Source organism: Porites lutea, chromosome 12 (assembly GCF_958299795.1).
Source record: "Porites lutea chromosome 12, jaPorLute2.1, whole genome shotgun sequence".
Lineage (NCBI taxonomy): Eukaryota > Metazoa > Cnidaria > Anthozoa > Scleractinia > Poritidae > Porites > Porites lutea.
In genome coordinates, this window is record NC_133212.1 from 1,523,138 (window position 1) to 1,543,789 (window position 20,652).

General features: G+C 38.6%; 2 protein-coding genes across 2 annotated transcripts in view; both read right to left on the minus strand.

The window, feature by feature from the left end:
• Positions 1-1,135: 1,135 nt before the first annotated feature.
• LOC140921866 (cell adhesion molecule DSCAM-like) lies at positions 1,136-7,482 on the minus strand. Its single transcript, XM_073371864.1, has 3 exons — positions 7,123-7,482; positions 6,414-6,484; positions 1,136-1,484 (listed from the first exon to the last, which is right to left on the minus strand). The coding sequence occupies exons 1-3, from the start codon at positions 7,313-7,315 to the stop codon at positions 1,242-1,244; spliced, it is 507 nt and encodes a 168-aa protein (XP_073227965.1). The 5' UTR covers positions 7,316-7,482; the 3' UTR covers positions 1,136-1,241.
• Positions 7,483-8,877: 1,395 nt separating this feature from the next.
• LOC140921861 (uncharacterized) overlaps positions 8,878-20,652 on the minus strand; it is a 175,558-nt gene continuing 163,783 nt past the window's right edge. The window contains exons 15-18 of the mRNA XM_073371860.1: positions 15,461-15,602; positions 13,192-13,484; positions 11,725-11,866; positions 8,878-9,251 (exon numbers count right to left, since the gene is read on the minus strand). Coding sequence (XP_073227961.1) covers positions 8,878-9,251; positions 11,725-11,866; positions 13,192-13,484; positions 15,461-15,602 — 951 coding nt within the window. The remainder of the gene's footprint in view (positions 9,252-11,724; positions 11,867-13,191; positions 13,485-15,460; positions 15,603-20,652) is intronic.

Sequence of the window (20,652 nt, forward strand, 5' to 3'; positions counted from 1 at the left end):
AGCTGCTAAGAACTACAGTGTAGGCATTAAGAACCAACAGTATGAAAAACATAATGGCCGGACAGGAGATACCCCATGCGCGCGCAGAGTCAAACGAACATGGCGTGTAGAAACCTCCTACACGGCACATTTTGATTCCTGGAAGTGGGCAGAGTAGAGGACCGGCTGAGGTATGTAAAAAGTGCTTACAGGCTCTCCCCATTCTGTCTTCCCACCGTTTTTCACTCGCTTGCCTTATCGTGCTCGCCCACTTCTTTTTTGCGCTCGTCTACTCTAACCGAAAGTCTGGCAAGTTGACGGGCTATTTTGCATCAGTCAAAAGTAGAGAGTCAGAGTAACGTTTCAAATAAGTGTTGAATTCACTTGTGCTGCGAATTTTGTTTTACAATTCTATTTATGCGTATTTTGAAGATTTTATAGTGTTGAAATTTTACACCTTGGAAAGTGCGATGACTTTCATACCTGACTTTTCCATTCTCATCAGAAGCTTTTGTCAACTTAACTCTAAACGAGTTGCTATGGATTGCCTCTTTGTCAGGAGGGGATATCGGGTCCAGAGGAGGAGGAACTGCGGTAAACAAACAAACAAACACTCGAGTTAAAAGACTGAAAAGCTAGATTCCACTAACAATCAAAATATCGTCTCTAATACAGGTCTCCTAAAAAGTTTTTTTTCTTTATTCTTTATATGGGGATAATTTGACGCTTGTTTTATCCAAAATTCTACTAATTTCCCGAGCCAAAATTATTAGGATTTGAACAAAGCGCAAGGGAAATTATTCTCTAATTATTTGATTACCTATAAATATCACAGGTGACAAATTATGCTTACAATCGTGGGTTTATGACATGACATCCTATTTAATCGTATCGGTCGAGAACTCCATGCGCTCAAACGTTTAGACCTTAAATTGTGACTTATGTTCATAATTTTTAGAATTTTTCGACAAAATACCCGACAGGTTCCTTTTTGGTGTGCTCTTTTGTACGTTTATTCTAAAGTGTCTTTAATGTCTGACATCTTCATTCACTAAACTTGGACGCCATCTTGGCACTGAGACGTACGAAACGTTGCAATGGTATTTTGCAATTTCACACTTAAAATTATAAATTAAAGCTGAAATTTCGCGCAAAAATTTAGAAGTAATTTGTCACCCATGATATTATAACTTAGTTATTTCTTGTTTTGGAAGTGATCAAGGGGCAAAAAGAAACAGATACTTGTAGAAAACAAGCTTAAGTTAAGGAGTATACAAACCATCTTCTAGCGTCCGAACTTGCTTTTCAGGACCCGGTGGACCAAGAAAGTCGCCATTACTGACTGCGATTCTAATGAAATATACGGTCCATTTCTTCAGGCTCTGTAAAGTCTTATCGATTGATGAGTCACTGACATTGACTGTTGTCCATGAAGATTTCCCTTCTTCCTTGTATTCAATGCTGTATCCTCTAAGGGGTCCGTTTAAATTGGTGCTGCTTGGTATCTTGGATATGAACATGACTGAATTAGTGTTCAAGTAATACATCGTTAAATAATTTCTTCTCCTCCTAGTTAAACCTTGCATGCTCATACGGACATACCCGTGGTTATCTTCTAACATTTGCTTGCAAGTCAATACAACTGTCATAACTGCGAGACCAGAATTTGGAGACCGCCATTAATTATGGTAAATATCCAGCAAGGAAACCCTCCTCCGTGCAATTGTTGCTGTTATTGTTTTTTGTATTGGTCCTTCTTCGTTCTTTTTGACATACTTGTGAATCCACAGCCATTGCAAACATACTTTATATACTTTATACCATAGTCAATCAAGCCTGTCAAAGTTTTTTTTATATGTATGTTTTTGTTAGCTTTTTGGGGGCTTGACGGTGCATAATTCAATATCATTTCTATCAAATCGGGATTAGTTTCTTCATTCATAATTCATGAGAAAAAAAAAACATTTCAGGATTGTGAACTGTCGCGGACCTCACTTCATAAACAGCAGCAGAGTTATTTTTGTCTTTCCAGTTATGTTCGCCGGCTTAAGAGCTGATGTCAGTAAATATCGACCAGAGGTCTACAAAAGTGAAAAATCGAAAATTCTCAAAAAAATTCACAAAGTAGCACTAGGTAAGCTATTAACATAAATGTAATTTTTACTTCGATCCGATGATTATCTTCCACGTACGGGGTGGTTATTGGTTTCGCGGCTCTCGGACCGGATTTTCCAGGCTCGAGACCATGTGTCACAAAAAAATCGTTTTAAAATTCAAATCCATTGTAATGTGGACAACAAATACCTTATTCAGAAGAGTACTTAATTGCACACATTCTAAGTGGTGATTTATTCAGTTTGAACGAAATTGTAATATTTTGGAGATTTTTCATTATTTTCAATATTTTGAACGTTTTCGTTCAATGAAAAAATGGCAAATTTCAAAGCCCAAAATCGTCGACTGGTACCTCGATTTCAGTAACGAGTCTTATACCACGTTAAAGAGCGTTATCTCTTCTTTCAAAATCTGTTTTCAAAACTACGGGCAACTTAAAAGAAAATTTTTGAGGCCAAAAAATACAAGAAGTACTTTTCTGAAATTTGAGCTTTCCAGACGCGGCGTGCCGATGCTAAAAACTTGGAAAAATACAGTAAGAAATCAGTTTGAGCAATAGTGGTTTCATGTCATCAGCTTTCAGAAACCAAGACGTGTTTATACAGCGATCTGATATAAATTAATACCGTTTGCTATCAAGAAAGGCAGATTTAAGCTGTCAACTCGAACCAAGTGCACCAGTCACGTGAAGTTGTCAAAGGGAGGGCAAAGCACTAATATCAGGGGCACCCAACGACAATTTTCGGGAAAATATCTGTTCGGAAGACGATTTGAGGTCTAGAATTTTCGGAACATTTGTTGTAAAATTTCTTGCTTGCCTGCCTCTCCTAGGATTTTCGAACATCTAAAAAATGGTAAAATTGCCCATTTTCAACGGATTTTTACCCTAAAAAGGTCACCTAGAATTTTCGGGAGCCTTTTTTCTGGCTGAAATTTTCGAACGGGTAAGTTTTGATCCCTATAATTTTCGGATCACTAGACTTTCAGCTAGGAAATCCGAACAGATGAAAAATTTATAGGGGATAAAAATATGCCCATATCCACCGTTTAAATACTAAAACACGTTTAACAATGCTATTTTTGAGTGGTTTTGAACTATATTCTCGTTGGGTGCCCCTGTAATATTAAAAAGTCTTGAAATTCAAAACGTTTTACGTCCATGAAATCAGATTTTACCTTACAAAACAGTGTTGTGAATGTCTGTTGTTCGTACCTTAGCATGGTGTTTCCATAGATTGGAAATGTCAAGTATCCACACGGGAGAACATACCAAACAACAACGTTTCAAATCCAAGCGCCGAAAGATCGTAAACGGCAAAGATTGCGTTACATTTCACAGAACGACCGCTTACCACTGTTGTCACTCCTTTTTTCGCTGGAAGCTACGAGGAGTTTTCATTCCGTCATGAGTGATTCTTGATCAGCGTTTCCTTGAAAGTGCGACCCCGGACAGGTGATAACTGAGGACGTTTCGTGAAGACTCCTGTTGTTCAGTTTCAGGCTTTAGCAGGTGCGTAGTCAGTATTTTTTCGGAGGTACGCCCAACTTTTTCTACATCTTCTTCCCCCCCAGACCCAGACCCAGACCCAGTTTTTGGGCATTTTTTAAAAAAGCAAGAAAAAGAAACGACAAGGTTTATTTTTTTTGGACTTAGATTAATTCTTTTAATCTAAAAAATTAGCATTATAACATCATTTCGAGGTATAAAACGTTCGGTGGTGTATCCTCTTTGCTTTGTACCCTTTTTGGGCCTTTTTTTTTATGAAATTGACCATCAAATTTTCCGCCATATTGAGTTTGTGTCGATTTGGTGACCATGTCTTGTTGTTTTCAGTCTCCACGGCAATGATGCTGGTGTTTCAGGCCTCCCGTTCTCAGATTTCTTGGGATTTTTTTTTTTTCACCCCACCGACCGACCCGCTTAAAACCAGGAAACCTATTCGACGCTAAACGAACGAAAAGGGGATGACCTAAGCCTTATGGTTTCTTTTTGGGCTTCCTCACCACATTGCTTCTGCGTGTTTCTGTATACTTGTCTTTTGCTTTGTTTTGTTCTTTTTTGTCGGTAAAATAAACTGAAACTGTACAAAGACCCTCAATATTCCCTTTGGAGGTTCTCGAACGCGCATAAAAAAAATGAAAAACGCGATGATTTATTGACTGCAAGGGCAATGGGGTGGGGTTAGGGCTCGTTACTGCACTCCGGTTCACTCGTACGCTGTCAAATGGTCCCGAAATACAAAATGAAAAATGACTGTGGACAGACTATTCACGTCTAGACATGAAGCATCTTTTAAGATGGGACTTATCGCCTCTCCCTGTTCATGGAGTTGATTCAAGGTGTTGACGTTAGTTTCGTGATGCCCTGCATGTTGCCAGGACATGTTTCAAAAGGGCCTTTCCAAAGGTACGGAGTCCGCCGTCACCTTGTCAACCGTGCGAGAAATGATGTACTTCACAAAAACAAAGAGAAGTTATTTTCGATTTGCCCCGCCCCCTACCCCCGAGAGTCCACGACAGGACCGCTTCAAAGTACTCCCCATGTGGTTGCGGGGGGGATATTAACAGGTCTACCTAATTGCACCGTGCATCAATGACAGTTTAGCTCAATCAGAAGCCCCTTTTCCCTGGCTAGTTCAAGGTGTGTGTACCTCCTTTAAGCTGTTGTTTTCGGTTCTTACTGAAATTTTTGATCTTGAGGAAATTCACAAAGACAGGAGTAGGTTATGGGCTTTTTTCCTAGCCCTAATCCTACATCACGGGAAATCCCTCAGGTTAGGCAAGAATTCGATAATCCTTCCATAATCATCCATTTTTTCACCGCGTGAATTGGGTATTTTTAGCTTATTTCGAGGAAATACTTTTTCCTTCAAATCCAGGGTGAGCTTTTGAACACATTTTTTAAGCCAAATGGTTTTTGCGAGAATCTGCTTACCCGCATTTTTTGCATAAAAAACGACAAATATCCGAAAAAAGCTCATGTTGTTGGTGGTGGTGGCATATCTCCGATAAATTCAGCTCAATCTCTCGTGAAGAAGAGTGCCGCGCGCCTTTCGAGGCAAGCGTTCCGTCGAAATGCGAGCCCAAAAACAGGTGGACGCAAAAACGTTGTGCTTTTTGAAGTTTACTATTGTGCTTTGCCCTTTGACAACGTTACATCACTCGTGCGTTTGGTAGCAGAAGATGGCTAAGCTCTGCTTTCTTGTTGGAAAACGGCTTTAAATTTTATCAGATCGTTCAATAAACACGTGTTAGTTTCTGATAGCTGATAACGTTAAATCACTGTTGCTCAAACTGATTTCTTATTGCATTTTTCTGAGTTTTTAGCATCGACCCGCTGAGTCTGGAAAGCTCAAATTTCAGAAAAGTACTACTAGTATTTTTTGGCCTCAAACATTTTCTTTTAAGTTGCCCGTAGTTTTGAAAACAGATTTTGAAAGAAGAGATAACGTTCTTTAACGTGGTATAAGACTCGTTACTGAAATCGAGGTACCAGTCGACGATTTTGGGCTTTGAAATTTGCCATTTTTTCATTGAACGAAAACGTTCAAAATATTGAAAATAATGAAAAATCTCCAAAATATTACACTTTCGTTCAAACTGAGTAAATCACTACTTAGAATGTGTGCAATTAAGTACTCTTCTGAATAAGTTATTTGTTGTCCGCATACAATGGATTTGAATTTTAAAACGATTTTTTTGTGACACATGGTCTCGAGCCTGGAAAACCCGGTCCGAGAGCCGCGAAACCAACAACCCCCCCGTACGTGGAAAATAGTTATCGGATCGAAGTAAAAATTACATTTATGTTAATAGCTTACCTAGTGCTACTTTGTGAATTTTTTTGAGAATTTTCGATTTTTCACTTTTGTAGACCTCTGGTCGATATTTACTGACATCCGCTCTTAAATAACCAGTCTCCTCCCCATTACCTATGTTTATTTTCAAACCTTTTCACAGTGAACGCCATTAAACTTTAAGATCTGAAAATGACACATTTGCGGGATCGATGCAGACAATTATCTCAAGCCTTCACTTTCTTTCCTTTACTTACCCAAAGTCGTGAACATATTGAATGAACAACGATGGCAGTGTTTACACAGAAGATGCAGTGGTTACACAGTTTTTTCTTTCTACAATGAGGAAATCTGACTCGTACACAGTCGCCATTTATGAGTTTTAGGGTCAGAGAGGATTGAGGCGTCGGAGGGGGGTGGGGGGGAGGGCGAGGGAAAGATCCGCACACCTCAATAGCGACTGGGTGATAGTCTTTGGAGAAGCATGAAAGTAGGTTTTGTTTAAAAAAATCTGATGTTTACCTGCCATTTCACAAGAATTGACTGCGAGGTAGGACTTGTTACACTCACGATCTGGACATCGACTTCAGGCTCTAAAAAGGGAAAGTAACAAGTAAAGTTTAGATTGATTGATACTCAATCAGAATAGCTCTGCCTTATGACCGGACGCCTGATTATTACATGAAAAATCAATGAATCAGTTTGCTTACACACCTTCATGATCATCTGTCACAGTTCTTCAGATTTTAGTGAAAATAAAAATCTGAAAATATCGATTGTATGTTTAGCAGTAGTCAATATTTCTTACCCGACTGAGTGGGACCGCCACAACGATGTAGTGGTCAATATTTTGGAAAAATAACGTATTATATAAATTATGATTGTCTATTATATAAACACAAATGAAATACCAGGTGAGCTTTCGCGCGAAAACTTGCTATCTTCACATGTGAAAGTAACATGTTATCTTCACACAGTGATAATATCACCTTTGCCATGGCTACATAATAAATCGCGCCTTTCACACCAAAAAACTGTTTAAGTGAAATGGTTTGGTATTTCATTGGTGTTTATATAATAAATAGAACATTACATGGCCGCTTGGAGATACGAAATTTCTCTACTCGTGTTGAAAAAATATTTTTTCAACACTCGAACAGAAATTTCGTATCTCCGCGCGGCCATGTAATATCCTCCATTAGCACTGCATCTAATTTGCATCATCACTTACTGGCAGTTTTTGTTGAGAAATTCTGGAAATTACTCCACAGACCCTTTCCTAAGACACTTGTGGCTTTCAACCTTACACTGTAGGATGTGTATGGCTTGAGGTTGATAATCTGTTTTCTTAATACAGCTTCCAAAGACATATCATCTATAGAGGTACTATTTCGATACTCAAGATTGTAGGCAGTAACAGGCATTTCATCCACACCAGGACTATACGACCATGTGACTAATGTTGATCTTGCTTTAAGGTTACTTGGATTAACTTGAACAGCTGGCTGGTCTGGTTTCTCTGAAAACAGCAAAAATGTGCCTCATAATGAGCCTAATTTATAAGGTTAAGTAATACTCAGCCCTTAAACCGTTAAACAAGTGACGAAATCAACGAATAAACAAACGCGCGCACTGAAAAAAAGGGATAACATTTTTTTTAAGAAATACGTTAAAAGTTGAGGGTTTTTTTTAGAAAGTACTTCTTTCACCTAATACGGTAACCGTTTACTTTCATGTATTGTTGGAATGCAATATTTTCGTGTCCTTATAAAGGAATCCTAGTTACTGAAAACTACGTGTTCCCGAATATTAAATTAATTTTCACATACACAATAAAGAGCAAATTAAGAATTTGTTCATGCTTAGCGTGCGTATATCGAGTTATGGATGCACGCGGGAAGTTTGGAGAGCACGAAAGATGCGTAAGAGTTGCACGAGGCGATAGCCGAGTGCACCTCTAGCTTCTTGAGTGCTCTCCAAACTTCCCAAGTGCATCCATAACTCGATATATGCAAAGCTAAAAGCATGAGCAAATTCTTTTATAACATAGCTCACAAAAATACTTGCTTTTTGACTAACTGCAAAATTCTCGTAACGCGCGACACAATAACAAACGGTTCTATTGGCTGATTACGAACACGCCACAATCGTCTAGTTTGAATGAAAATATTCTTTCTGTAAAAGTGAGAAAGAAAATTTGCTTCTTTATTCGTTAACGATCAATGGAAACAAAGCAGAAACAAAGGTAAAAGAGTCTTAAAGTTCACCTAAAGTTAAAACTAACATGTTCGTAAGAAGTCGTGGAGTATGGTTTGGATTTGCTGAAAAGATGTTTACGATTTGCTCGGCGAAATCCAGAAAACATGTTTTTAGCGAAGACGACTGTTATCCTTCTTTAAACTTATATTCATTTACGAACATTGGCTGGTCATTACGGCTTCTTGAGAAGACCTGGCAGCAGTTGTTTTTGTGAGTAATAAATTTATGTCTTCTTGTGTAATTTGTGTTGTTATTGCGATAAAAATTTTTTCTGCTTCAGTCGGATTGTCCGGAGATAACAAAGTGCATAACAAATTTAAAAACGTTCAATAAAAACGGAAATTTTGCCTTTAAATGCTGTTGATGACCAGTTGGTGTCTGTTCTGTTCCCAGTGAATGTCTCTCGGCCAAAATTTGCTGCAGCTGGTCTTCGACAAATTTGCTAAACGCACAACTTGCGACTTTTTTTTAATTCGGCTTTATTTTTGCTTCTTGTTGGATCAGGACCTAATAGGTCAATGCCGATAGAAAAATTGGGCAGTTCTTCGCTGGTTTCTTCCATATTTTTAAGAGAAGGAAAAGTGCACTGCAGCTTAAAAGACGGCAACTTTGCAGCCAGGTAAAAAGAAATGCTCACGTCATCTTATTTACGCACGGGCGTGCGTAAATAAAGATTTTGTTCATAGCGGCTCAATAGGACTTATATAGGGCAAGCACGCGCGCTATGTTATAAAAGGAGTTTCAAGGTACGCACAAATTTTTGCTTACTTAAGGACACTATAACATTTGCAGTGGTCAGATGTCTGCCTTGTATTCCAGAAAGTGATGTAGAGCATTGATAGGTTGAATTACACTGGACTTCACTGGCTGAAAGGAGCTTTCTTGCACAAGCATAGTTACTGTATATATTACTGGCACTGTTGTATGGTATGGTAAGAGAGGAGGTTGTGTCAGACAGCCCCGTTCCATCTCTGCTCCAACTATACCGAGAGGGTTGTCGAGGGCTGTAACTAGACACACAGGTCAGGGTGACAGATTCACTAGGGTCGGCTATCAAACGAACATCATCGAGACCAATGTTTAACGGTAACGAAACTTGGACTGAAAAAGACAAGCGAATAATCAATGTCAAGACGACAAGAAATAACTTAGGCAAACTTATCAAATACAATATCTCAATTTTACACTCCATTAGGTTTATTGAATCTGATTGGCTGAGAGCAATAATGCATTTTCAAGATCGAGCCGGGGTTCATAGCATGTGGGGTTTACTGTGGGGGAAGGGAGGCGAGAAAGTAGATTTAACACAAATCCAAGATATATGGCCGCTGATAATGCAGAGCGGTCGATCTCGATGAACTTACGGAAAAATAGGGGACTGTGAACAGCCTATAAGTAAACAGAGTGCAAAAACGAGGAAATATAATTCAATTATCAGAGAATGAACCACTGTGATTGGCAAAAAACAATAGAATTGTTTAATAACCAATCAGGTGCCGCAAATCTTTGCGCGTGAAACTGGGTTCAGGTGTTGTGTCCATCGAATTGCATTGTGGGGATGTTTTGTGGACCAATTTTGATCCAGTGAATTTTTGCCCGTTTGATACTTTTTTGAAAAACACACTCGTGCAAATAAATTGAAAATTGAACTCGAAGTTGTAGGACAACCTATACAAACACTGTCTACTGGCAAAAAGGTTTGCATTACGATACAAACTTCACTCTTAAATGCAGATTCCGCCGTTTTCGACGACAGCAGTTAGCCTGCCAGTAAATGTCTCAATCCCATTTCTTTTACGCAGGCGGAAAGTGCTGCATCATACCAAATAGCACTTATTATGTGGCTAGCGGGTAAGATGAAGCACATTCCTTGTTCTCATTGGTTAACCGAGGAAGCAAGATGTAGAGGAGCGTTGTGTGACGAGACAAAAACTGCTGCGTGCGATACATCCCAGTATGTTGCCCAGTATCCGGACGGTACCAGTATCCGGACACTTATAACAAAAACTCAATTTTTGAGGCGCCCTTTTCAGTTCTCGGTAAATTAAGTGTTTCGAATGAAAGCTGAACATTTCAGCTTTAAGATGAAAGTTTTGGCGAGTTTAAAGCTTGCGAAACGGTCGCAGAAGACGCCGTACTGTTCAGGAGAGAAACTTTTCATGGCTAATATTTACGTCGCAGTAAAATTAGTGATGCTCAGAAAAGGGTAGGTAATATGTGATATTTTCAAAGAAGCTGTTTTATATTTAAAGTGAAGGTACTTAAAGAAGTAAAGTTCTCAGAAAGTTTACTAATATTAATTCTAAACATTCAGTAATTATTGATGTTAGGTGCCCAGTATCCGGACAGTTTTTTCTTTGCGATACAGAATCGATGAATTAGCTGTGTACATTATCCGGATAAGATTTATTTCATATCTACAACTATAATTCAAGCTTAGGATATATGATATAGGCGTAAAATGTAATTCTACTCAACCCCATATGGAAATTTTCTTCACTCATTCAGAGGCGACTTGATTTCGTGTGCACGGCTTGTTTCGCGTGACTGCATTTTCTATAACCGGAAGCGTCGGAGTTGAACCTGGAATTCTCATACTTTACCCAGTTGTGACTGCTAGAATGGGGTTGCAACGGTCTGAAAAATATCGCAAAGGGATTGAGAGATGTGAAAGAAGGAGGAATTAGTGCTAGAAAAGCAGGCTTATTATGGCGACTGAACATGAAGACATCAACACTACAGGTCAGACTAAATAGGAGAGTGACCTTTGACCTTTGGATTGAGGCGAAGTGAAAGTGAAGAAAAAAAGTCCTTTGCAGACTGGCTAATTGAGCTAGCAAACCGCGGCTTCGGCATGTCCACGGATGCCTTCCTTAAATCAGTGGAAAAGTTCCTAGACAAGGAAGTAAGAATTATACCATTTAACAGCCGCTCGCAGTTCTCCACCATACCCCAGTCATTTGTTGTGTTTTATTTCACGATGCTAGGTTATATTTTTGGAATCGATTGCCAGACTACTTTGCAAGTGCAAGAGAAGCTTATAAGTCGCTTGCCTGTCGAAATTTATGTACAATTACGTTGTTGTTGTTGTGTCCGGATACTGGGCCAGCTGTCCGGATACTGGGCAACATAGAAGCTCTGCAAAAATATTAATTTCGCGATGGAAACAAAGGCAAAAAAGTTAAACTGTCTTTCGTCATATTAAGGACTAGAAAGATTTTCTCTGGGCCAAATTTCAGAGCTCTTGCGACTAACAAAGGAAAGTTATTCCAATGTTAAACTTAAGTGTCCTTATACTGGGGCAACATGCTGTACTAAGATTGACAAGATTAAGCTCGTTTGATTATTCAAATTTTTAGGCTTAATTTACTTTTTACCTTAAATTGCTATGTACATTTGAGCTTTATTTTCTTTCATTCGGGGCATTGTATCGCGTTTTTTATCATATTTGCACGGAAAAGGCGCGTTATAAATTTTTAATTATTATTACTATTAATCATTGGCTGTATACGGCAGCACATGTATCCCATTAATTTAAATTTTTACAAATCCCCGTCTAACAAATTATACTTACAATCCTTACAGCCAAACAAGTCCATTCTCATACATATTGCACCAGTATATGTTTTGGGAAATATTCTGACATATTGCGCTGCAAACGGGGGAGCAAACCAGTGGACAACAATGGTACTTCTGTCGCTGTTTCCAGTCAAATGCTGAGTGGTAGATCAAGAACAAAGTAAGTGCAGATATACAAATAATTTTATTTACAGGAGACCACAATCTGTGTGGTATATTCCCAAACCGACTGAAGGGAGCGCTAGAGGTGATGGGAAGGACGAATTTTTCTGCTTTTCCTTCCCATCACCCCTCGCCTTCCCTTCGAACACGCTTCTCGTGACTGGTGACGAGTCACCCTAAATGGGGTTGCAAATGTCCGTTCAGGGGCCCGTTCCTCGACTGAAGTTCCAATAATTAACGGACAAACGAGAAAAGTTGTCAGGGATACATTAAGCACTAAGTAAATCTTCAGCTTTAGGGTAATAATCTTGTCCGACAAAAGGTAAGGTTTAAACATCCATTAGTTAAAAGCTTGTGTGATTTTGTTTTTACTCGCTTGAAGTCTACTCGAAAGTGTTAAAGAGTTATAGATATGAATGAATCTGTATTTGCTTCGAATATTTAGTACGTTAGATAGTCAAACACAGTTACTGTGCAAATAGGTTCATTAAGGGGCGTCAAAGTACAGGTTGTAATCGGACAATGTAGGACTAAACATTGGTGCATTGTTCGACTCCTACAACCTACGTTTTGAGGCCAGAGCCCCTTCACCGCTTACAACAAAGTTCGCAATATGATAATTTTCTGTCTCGGGCCCGAGGTCAGTTTTTCACCCATGTAGCCAAAATGACACGAAACACAGTAACAGACTGGACGACGGCAATTTGACGATTGCCAATCGTGAGACTTGTTTCGTCATAAGGCTAAATAATGCCTTCCGGAAAACTTTGCCCCAGACGGCCAAAACAGAAATCTAGAAAATTAACCGACCAGAGAAAACAACTTCTATCGCGTACGCTGATTTCAAATAGGATTGTTTTATCACATGGACATAAGAATTATGGGAAATGATCGCAGGTAGTGGTGGTCCTGAAGGGCCGGGGGCAGGGGAGGGGGGTGAAGAAAGATGTAAACAGCATTATAAACACATGATTTTAGGGTTTACCTCGGTGAAAAAAGCTGTGAAGTTTTCCTTTGTTTTCTAGTTATTATTTTCCTTGGCTCGATTGTGTTGGCTCCTCAGTGGCTTCTTTGTATTCATTGTTTGACGTCACTCGTGAGTTTCAAAGGTTTTTACACCGAGGATGCGCCTGATTTAATGGCTACTGCAGCTTCTTAGAGGATTTGTGTACTCAAAATGTTATAACAAAGAAAAAAAGTAAAGTAAACGAGCCCGAAACGAGAATGTCGGGGAAAAACTCCTGGAGGTCCCTTTAAGCAAATCCTCAGACAGATATATGAATACATGTTGCAAATTTACCTGTCCAGCTCCGTAACTAATCCATGTTTTACCATCGTATCCATAGCGGATTAAATAACTTGTCACCCAGTTGTTCCTTTTAGCATCTCCCTGAGTGGCCACGCCTGTGACTGTTACAATTTGATTGAAATCAGCCTGTAAATACTGAGGTAAGGATGCTGAAGAGCTGCACCAACCGTCAGTACCATAAAGGCGACTATAAGTAGCGTTATTACTACTAAGTTCTGAGGATGCTGTAATTGTAAAATCCCTGGTCGTTTGAAATCGTTCATTCTTAAACGATTCAAAGCAACCTGTAAAGACATCAAGAAATATGGCATTTTTATTAAGAATTTTTACGTACTGTTTAAAAAACGAGCAGTTTCGATTATCAGGTTTTAACCCTGATAATACAGACTGCGAGTTTTTTAACGACTTCAAAATCTCTGATATAGATCACCTCATTCTTACACTGATATTTAAATTTGGGGTCGATTTTGGTCTACAAAACTGGACGTAAAGTTTAGCCGTGTCTTTATCAGATATAAAGACAGGGGCACCCAACACTTTTTAGGATATCCACAGTACTTTTATAGATCTCTAGAAATGTATTCTAACTAGAGCTAAAAATTTTTATCTGTTCGCTCATCCTAAGGCAGCTTGAGTCTTTTCGAAATTACAAGGGCTTCAGCATTATTTTCCCGAAAATTTTAGCTGCAATTTAGAGTTTTACGAAACTGAGAATTATTCTCTGCATCGCATTTTTGGTTTCAAAAATTTTAGGTTTAACTTTCCTTTCTCTTCTAAAACAAGGCTTAACCTGGGGAGTGAAATACATAAAATCGTAGGGAATTTATTAGATAAGCTTCGAAAATTGTACATGAATGGAAAGGTCATCTAAAAAATTCTGGGCAATTTTTGCTTCTTCGAACACGGCAGATTTCACAGAAAACAATCATTGGGTGTCCCTGTAAAGTCACTCCTTAAACTTTTAAAATTTCTTTTGCTTTCTCTTTATGAATTATAATGAGTTTTTGAACTCTTTTTTAAATTTCCATCCGCTCCATATTAGTTACAGTGACAATGAAGGAAATAAACGAGGAGGTACAAAATCAGTATAGTGAATCCAATTATTAAATTCACTCTTTTTCTAAAGTAAAGGAGAAAACTAAACAGAGAGGAAACAACAAAAAGTGAAATAGTCATGGATGTACAAAGATTGGTCACTCATTAATATCCGGATATTTTTGATTACGGAGATTTTTTCCTCCGTTTTCAAACAAATACGCAACCACACGTAGCATATTCGAATCGTACTCGCCCGTCCACACGAAAACGCTAAAACGATGAAAATACCATAGCTTCATTATTGAGCGTGCGTTATGCTAGAAATATATGATGTATGACATCATCGTATTCCGAATTCGAAACCGTTTTCGTCCGTTCACTCGTAAAAGAAAAGCCGACGTTATCAAAAATCTCCACTCTGGCGAGCGTTATTGAAAAGGTGCGTTTTCGGTGATCAATTTCAGTGCATTAGTGAGTGTGGAAGGTAGGCTCAACAGGAGAAAAAAATATCCGTTTTCAAACAAAAACGGATACGCGTGATAAGCAAAACTTACAACAACTTTGCGCGTGCATTAGGTATTTTTGTTTCTTTGCCGTCACTGCACGACAACGACGAGAAAACTTCTTAATTTCACGTTTCATTGAGATTGTGAACACAAGACAACGATTTTCCTTTCCTTTTTTTTATCTGAGATTCAGACCATTAGAACTCAACCCCCAGAAAAATCTCTAACATTTGACAAATTTAGCGTGATGAAACAAAAGCGATGAAGTTTGAAAGAGCGCCTACGCTTTTACAAGTGAGGTTTTTGATGTCGTCGCCGTCGTGGTTGCATGCATGCTATTAAAACTGAGCACTGAACTAAGTGGTCACTGAGTCAGTTTCCTTGCATCGTATGTACAAACCAGAATTCAGCGGCAGGGTTAGCTCAGTCGGTAGAGCGTTCGACAGCAGACCGGGAAGTCGCGGGTTCGATTCCCGGGACCGGATCAATACACAAGGTCTTAAAATAACTGAGAAATGAAGGTACTCCCTTTGCCCTGCAAACAGGTACACCTTCGCGTGGCTCGGATGACCACGTAAAATGGCGGTCCCGTAAAAAATAGTGTCCCTTATTAGTACTTTCTTGCTAAATACATTGACACTCAGAAAAAGTGCATTTTTTTAATGCTATGGTTGTCTTTTGAACTGCATGTATTGGGTATGTACTAAGAGACCAACCTTGCTTAGATCCATACACCTCCACCCTTAATGCTTTTTTGATGTTAAATGTAACTGGATAAAAACGAATAAACTTGACAGCAAGTGGCTCATATAGTTCACTTCTTACAATGCTGTTCTTGTCATCATTTCCAGTAAATACCTAAAAGCAAATTAACAAAAATTTCTATAAAATGCTGATGAAAGACAAATTCGTGAGTTTAGGTGTTTCATTCGCACGGAAACACGCTAACCGTACGAAAATTTGAACGCCTAACCGTTCCAACATTTGAAAAGAGAAAAATCAGGAGGTGTGAACACCATAACCATCTAAATTTTTGTCTAGCAAGGGCGTGGTCGCATGGATGCTTGGTAACTCGGCTGGGAGACGCCATACTGGATCTCAGTTCACCGGCGAAAAATGTCTGCGCATGCTCTACTAAAAATGACACGTGATCGATTTCGGGCAATGTCATTGGCTCTGAGGCAAAAATGCCCGGGAAATGTTGTTGAGATGAAAGGAGCGATGGCAGCTCTTTTTGGCAGTGACAGCGTTGCAATTTCTTGCCACTGTAAGAGATCAAAAATTATTTTGGTCAAAGTTTTGACGTAAGTGTGTTCTCTAGAGAATATAGCGTCCTGAAACTGGCGAAAAATCGCATTGGCATGGTCTGAGTTTGACTAATAGTCGCGGGTCGCGGGTCGCGGGTCCAAAGTCGCGGTCGCGGGTCCAAAGTCGCGGTCGCGGGTCCAATGTCGCGGCAGGGGAAAATGATTTGGGGTTCGAGGTAACTGAGTGAAAACGAGTGATATGACAAAAATATAAAGGGAAAAAAATCGTTTTTATGCATGATACTCTACGGTAGCCAATTTACAGGTTACGGATGTTAGAGTCAACAAAATAATGTCTCAAGAAAAGACGTAAAAGAAAAAGCTGGCCGACTTTTGTGTTCACCGCAAGTTCATTTTGTTTTCTTTCTATCGGGCCCAGTTATGTATAAATTCAGCTTTGAATGTGCTTATGCATAACAGTATCTGATAAAAAATGTTACCATGAGTTACCATTGTTTTCTTCTTGTCTATGAATTGCTGACAAATTCTTAGGGGTGCATTCACTGAAAAATGTGCGATATACTTCATAGACTATAAATCATATACGTTACAACAACTTAAAACCTTTTTTAAAAAAGGCTAACTCGGGCTCGAAAAGCTACGAGTCTGTCGGTAGAAGAAACGAGAGCTGTTTCAATTTTAACAAATGTTTTCGGCAAAAATAAAGAAAATGCTTGTTGAAAAACTTCCTGGTCGCAAACTCCCAAAATAAACTCTTTGCACAAGTAACTGGAAAGAGGAGGAGAGACGTTGGGCTTGAAGTGCCAGTAAAGTACATTCAAGCGGGTATTCAAGGTACGAATTTAATATAGAAACAAGTAATAATCCACAGCAAGAGGGGATAAAGCTCGAGCTTTATCCTCTCTTGTCCACAGACAGGAGTTTGTTCCCACTAACGATTGAAATCCGGAATCCAAGTTCTACCAAGACAGAATAGATCATAGTCTCTTGGTTCTACTGACAAAGACTTCAATCCAGTACCTGGAATCTGGAATTACTGACCTAATTTATTGTCTTTTCTTAGCTCTGGTGGAGTTGATAACTTACCGTTTTCAGTGTCTGGTTTACTTTCTTTTTCAGCTTCATGATATCGGGCGTTATTATTTCCTTACCTACTTACTCACTTGGTTATTTACGATGCATGTTTTCAAGATTTGACTGAGACGCACATTGAATGGCTTCCTGTTGTCAGGTTGTCCTTTTTGCCATTCAGGTGAAGAGAACAAGAAGTTATATTGAACACTCTGGGTTGCCGTCTCAGTTGTAAAAAAAAAAAGCATTAAGCAAAAATCCTACTTCGAGGAACAGACTCCTTTCTGTGGATTATTACTTGTTTCCATATTAAATTCATGCCTCGAATACCGCTTGAATGAAATTTCATGCGCCTATTTACATTTTCTTTCAGTTTTGTCGAAAACATTTGTTAAATATAAGAGTTGTCGTTTCTTCTACTGACAGACTCGAGGTTTTTTGAGCCCGAGTTAGCCTTTTTTAAAAAAAGTTTTAAGTTGTTGTAACGTTGATAATCTGTAGCCTATGAAGTGTATCGCATATTTTTCAGTAAATGAACCCCTAAGCATTTGTGAGCAATTCATCGACAAGAAAAAAGCATGGTAATTTATGGTAACTTTTTTATCAGATACTGTTATGCATAAGTATAACTGGGCCCGATAGAAAGAAAACAAAATAAACTTGCGGTGAACACAGAAGTCGGCCAGCTTTTTCTTTTAGGTCTTTTCTTGAGACATTATTTTGTTGACTCTAACATCCGTAACCTGTAAATTGGCTACCGTGGAGTATCGTGCATAAAAAAATAGTTTTTCCCTTTATATTGTGTTCATATCAGCCGTTTTCACTCAGCTGTTACCTCGAACCCCAAATCATTTTCCCCTGCCGCGACATTAGACCCGCGACCGTGACTTTGGACCGGCGACCCGCGACCCGCGACCCGCGACCCGCGACTATTAGTCAAACTCGCATGGTCTGATTCAGTGTTATTGACGTTGAGATCGCTGGTTTGCATGTAGAAGACATGCCGAAAAGGTGGGTAATTTTTGCTCTTTTTGTGTACTGCATATTCCGCGCAACTCGGTACAAAAAGAAATTATAAAGCAGTGGAAGAAAAATTATTGGGCTTTGTTTTGGTACATAAGTTAGCTTGTACCGAGTTGCACGGAAGCGACAGTTTTGTGAAATGTGTATCCCGTTTTTGTGTCAAAATTCGACTTTGATAACATTCGACTGTTGATCGAGGAGCGTATTACAATGCTATCCAAAATGTTTTTGTTTTTTAGGTCAATTTTCTCATCACGGATTCAACAAAAAAAAAAAGTAGAGGGACAGAAATTTTGGGGCTTTGTTTTGTTAATATGACTTAGCGTGTACTTTGTTGCTGGAAAAACTATATTTAGATGCCTAATCTCCGCACGTTTACACTGTTTATGGCAGAAAAAATACGCTTACGCTTGGTTCAACTTAATCTCGTGTCACTCGGTACAAAAGGAAATTATAAAGAAGGTAGAGAAATATTCTTAGCGATTGTCTTGCTGTGTAATTATAAATTGTCTTGTGGCTAGTGGATCGAAAGCGGCCGGGTTGCGGCAGTTTTCTAAAGTGCATAGTTCGAAACGTGATTTTGTCGATCGATGCAAATTTCATTGTTGTTGCACGTTATTACAGCTTTGTATGTTACCATATAGAAATTTGAGTTTTATGCGAATATTTCGAATGAGAAAATGTGAGAGTGTTTTCATTAAATACTTAGACCGTCTTGGAGCTACAGTTTGATGGGTCCAGCAACATTCTGATTTGTGAAAAAAATTCCGTTCACAATGTGCACAGCTGCTGTACATTTAGGCTTGCAATTTCATAGTTTAGATTATTTTGCTCATAAATTTGGCTTGGGATTATCCACACAACGATCGAGTTACTTCGTTAGGAACCGTACTTACGGACATGATTTCCTGCGTGTACAATTTTTTAGTACTAAATTTTTGCACACAAGGTTTTCTGTGGGGGGTGCTTCTTTGCTTGAAAATTGGATCCTGGAAGGAGATGAACAGGGTGATATTCCTGTGAATGGTTTTGTTTGTTCTGTCCATCGTTTTCGGCTTAATTTTTTGTGGAGCAAAGTTATCAATGAATGATAGAGTTAACATGCTATTAAGTATTCAAAGGTTCTTTCCCAGACAAAAAAAAAAAAAATCCTCACAAATTAAACTTACAGGAGTTTAAAGTTTGGAGTAAACTTTGAGTCTTAATGAAATTTTAGTTGGATCATGTTGATGAATGCAGTTGTTTAGGATATGCAGTTTCCAATTTTGATCTTCTGTCAGAATTATGAGAGAACACTCACAGGTCTCATTCAAACATTATAGTTTCACTGTTATTATTGTTTGTTTCTATTCCTATAAACTTCTCATCAGGTCTCCATTTTGCATGAATTTAATGTGATATATATTTGAAGGGGTTGTTGTTTCACTGTGAAGTAGTTTTCACTTTGTTTTTTGATATGAAGTTCAGTTTCTTTTAAGTTGTTGGCTAAGGCAGCGTTGAAGTATCTGACGTGCTAACATACTTTACTTTTCATCTCTCTTCAGAAAAGATTGATTCATCATGAATCAAACAAAGTGCAGCCTCACAAACAAGATTTTTTTTTACGAACAGATGTGTACTGAAGGAAAGCATATGTCCCTGACAGTGTCAATAAAATTTATTAATGGAAAGATCTGGGTTTTTACTCCTTTGTAGCACTTTTGACTACGCATCACTTTTCTAACCTATATAGTAAAAAGATCATATAGTGTAATCAGTATTTTTTCCAACTAACATATTTGCGATCAAAGTTCTCTTCTTTTATATATAGTATTCCTCTGATTTTAAAAATTTCATTATCTTATTCAGATCAAGCACAGTAACCCTTGAAAAGAAAAAAAAACCTGCTCGGTCATAGGCGGCTTTAAAGTTTTGATATTAAAATTGCAATGAAAAGAACATGAATGCAGACAGTACAGTTCATTTAGCTCATGTTCAAGCTTTTTTTCATAAATTAGAATTAAAGTCTTGCTGGAGAGCACATAATTTTGCTTTATCTTTTCGGTAAAAAAATAATAAAATAACTTCCAGGTGTCTAAGCAATTTCAAAGGACCCATAGTGTCTTATTTCTCTGCTTTATAGAGCTGTGAACAAAGGCCGTTCTTTCTAGTGACCCGGCTTTCATCAAAAATATTGGTGACCTTCGTGATCGTGAAGAGTCCAAAGTTGAATCCGGTAAACCGGCCAAAACGCGAGCATCGCAGGGAACGAATGCCAAAGGAATACGTGAAAAAGGATAATAAAAAGTCTAGGCTATTCTAAAAATATCCGTATATGCAATTGCAACTCATATGAAGCCGCAATTAATCTTCTTTCCACTGGAATAAACAAACTATGGAGGTATTGCCGCCATTTTGAATTTGGCAACGTCACGTGGTCGCGCGTCGACCAATCAGACGTTTTTCGCCAGTGAAGGATTTCAGATGAAGTAGTGTTCTGCGCATGGGTACATGGAAAAACAACGGGAAAAAAAAATTCTCAAACTGGTTCGTAAGTTCCGTGTCAA

Bases quoted from the DNA above. Each gene is read 5' to 3' on its own strand.
- LOC140921866 (XM_073371864.1), bottom strand. From the start codon at position 7,315: ATGCCTGTTACTGCCTACAATCTTGAGTATCGAAATAGTACCTCTATA. The intron at 6,485-7,122 runs GTAAGTGATGAT...TTCCCTTTTTAG, and splicing joins TTTCTCAACAAAAACTGCCA to AGCCTGAAGTCGATGTCCAG. The intron at 1,485-6,413 runs GTAAACATCAGA...TTCATATCCAAG, and splicing joins CAATTCTTGTGAAATGGCAG to ATACCAAGCAGCACCAATTT.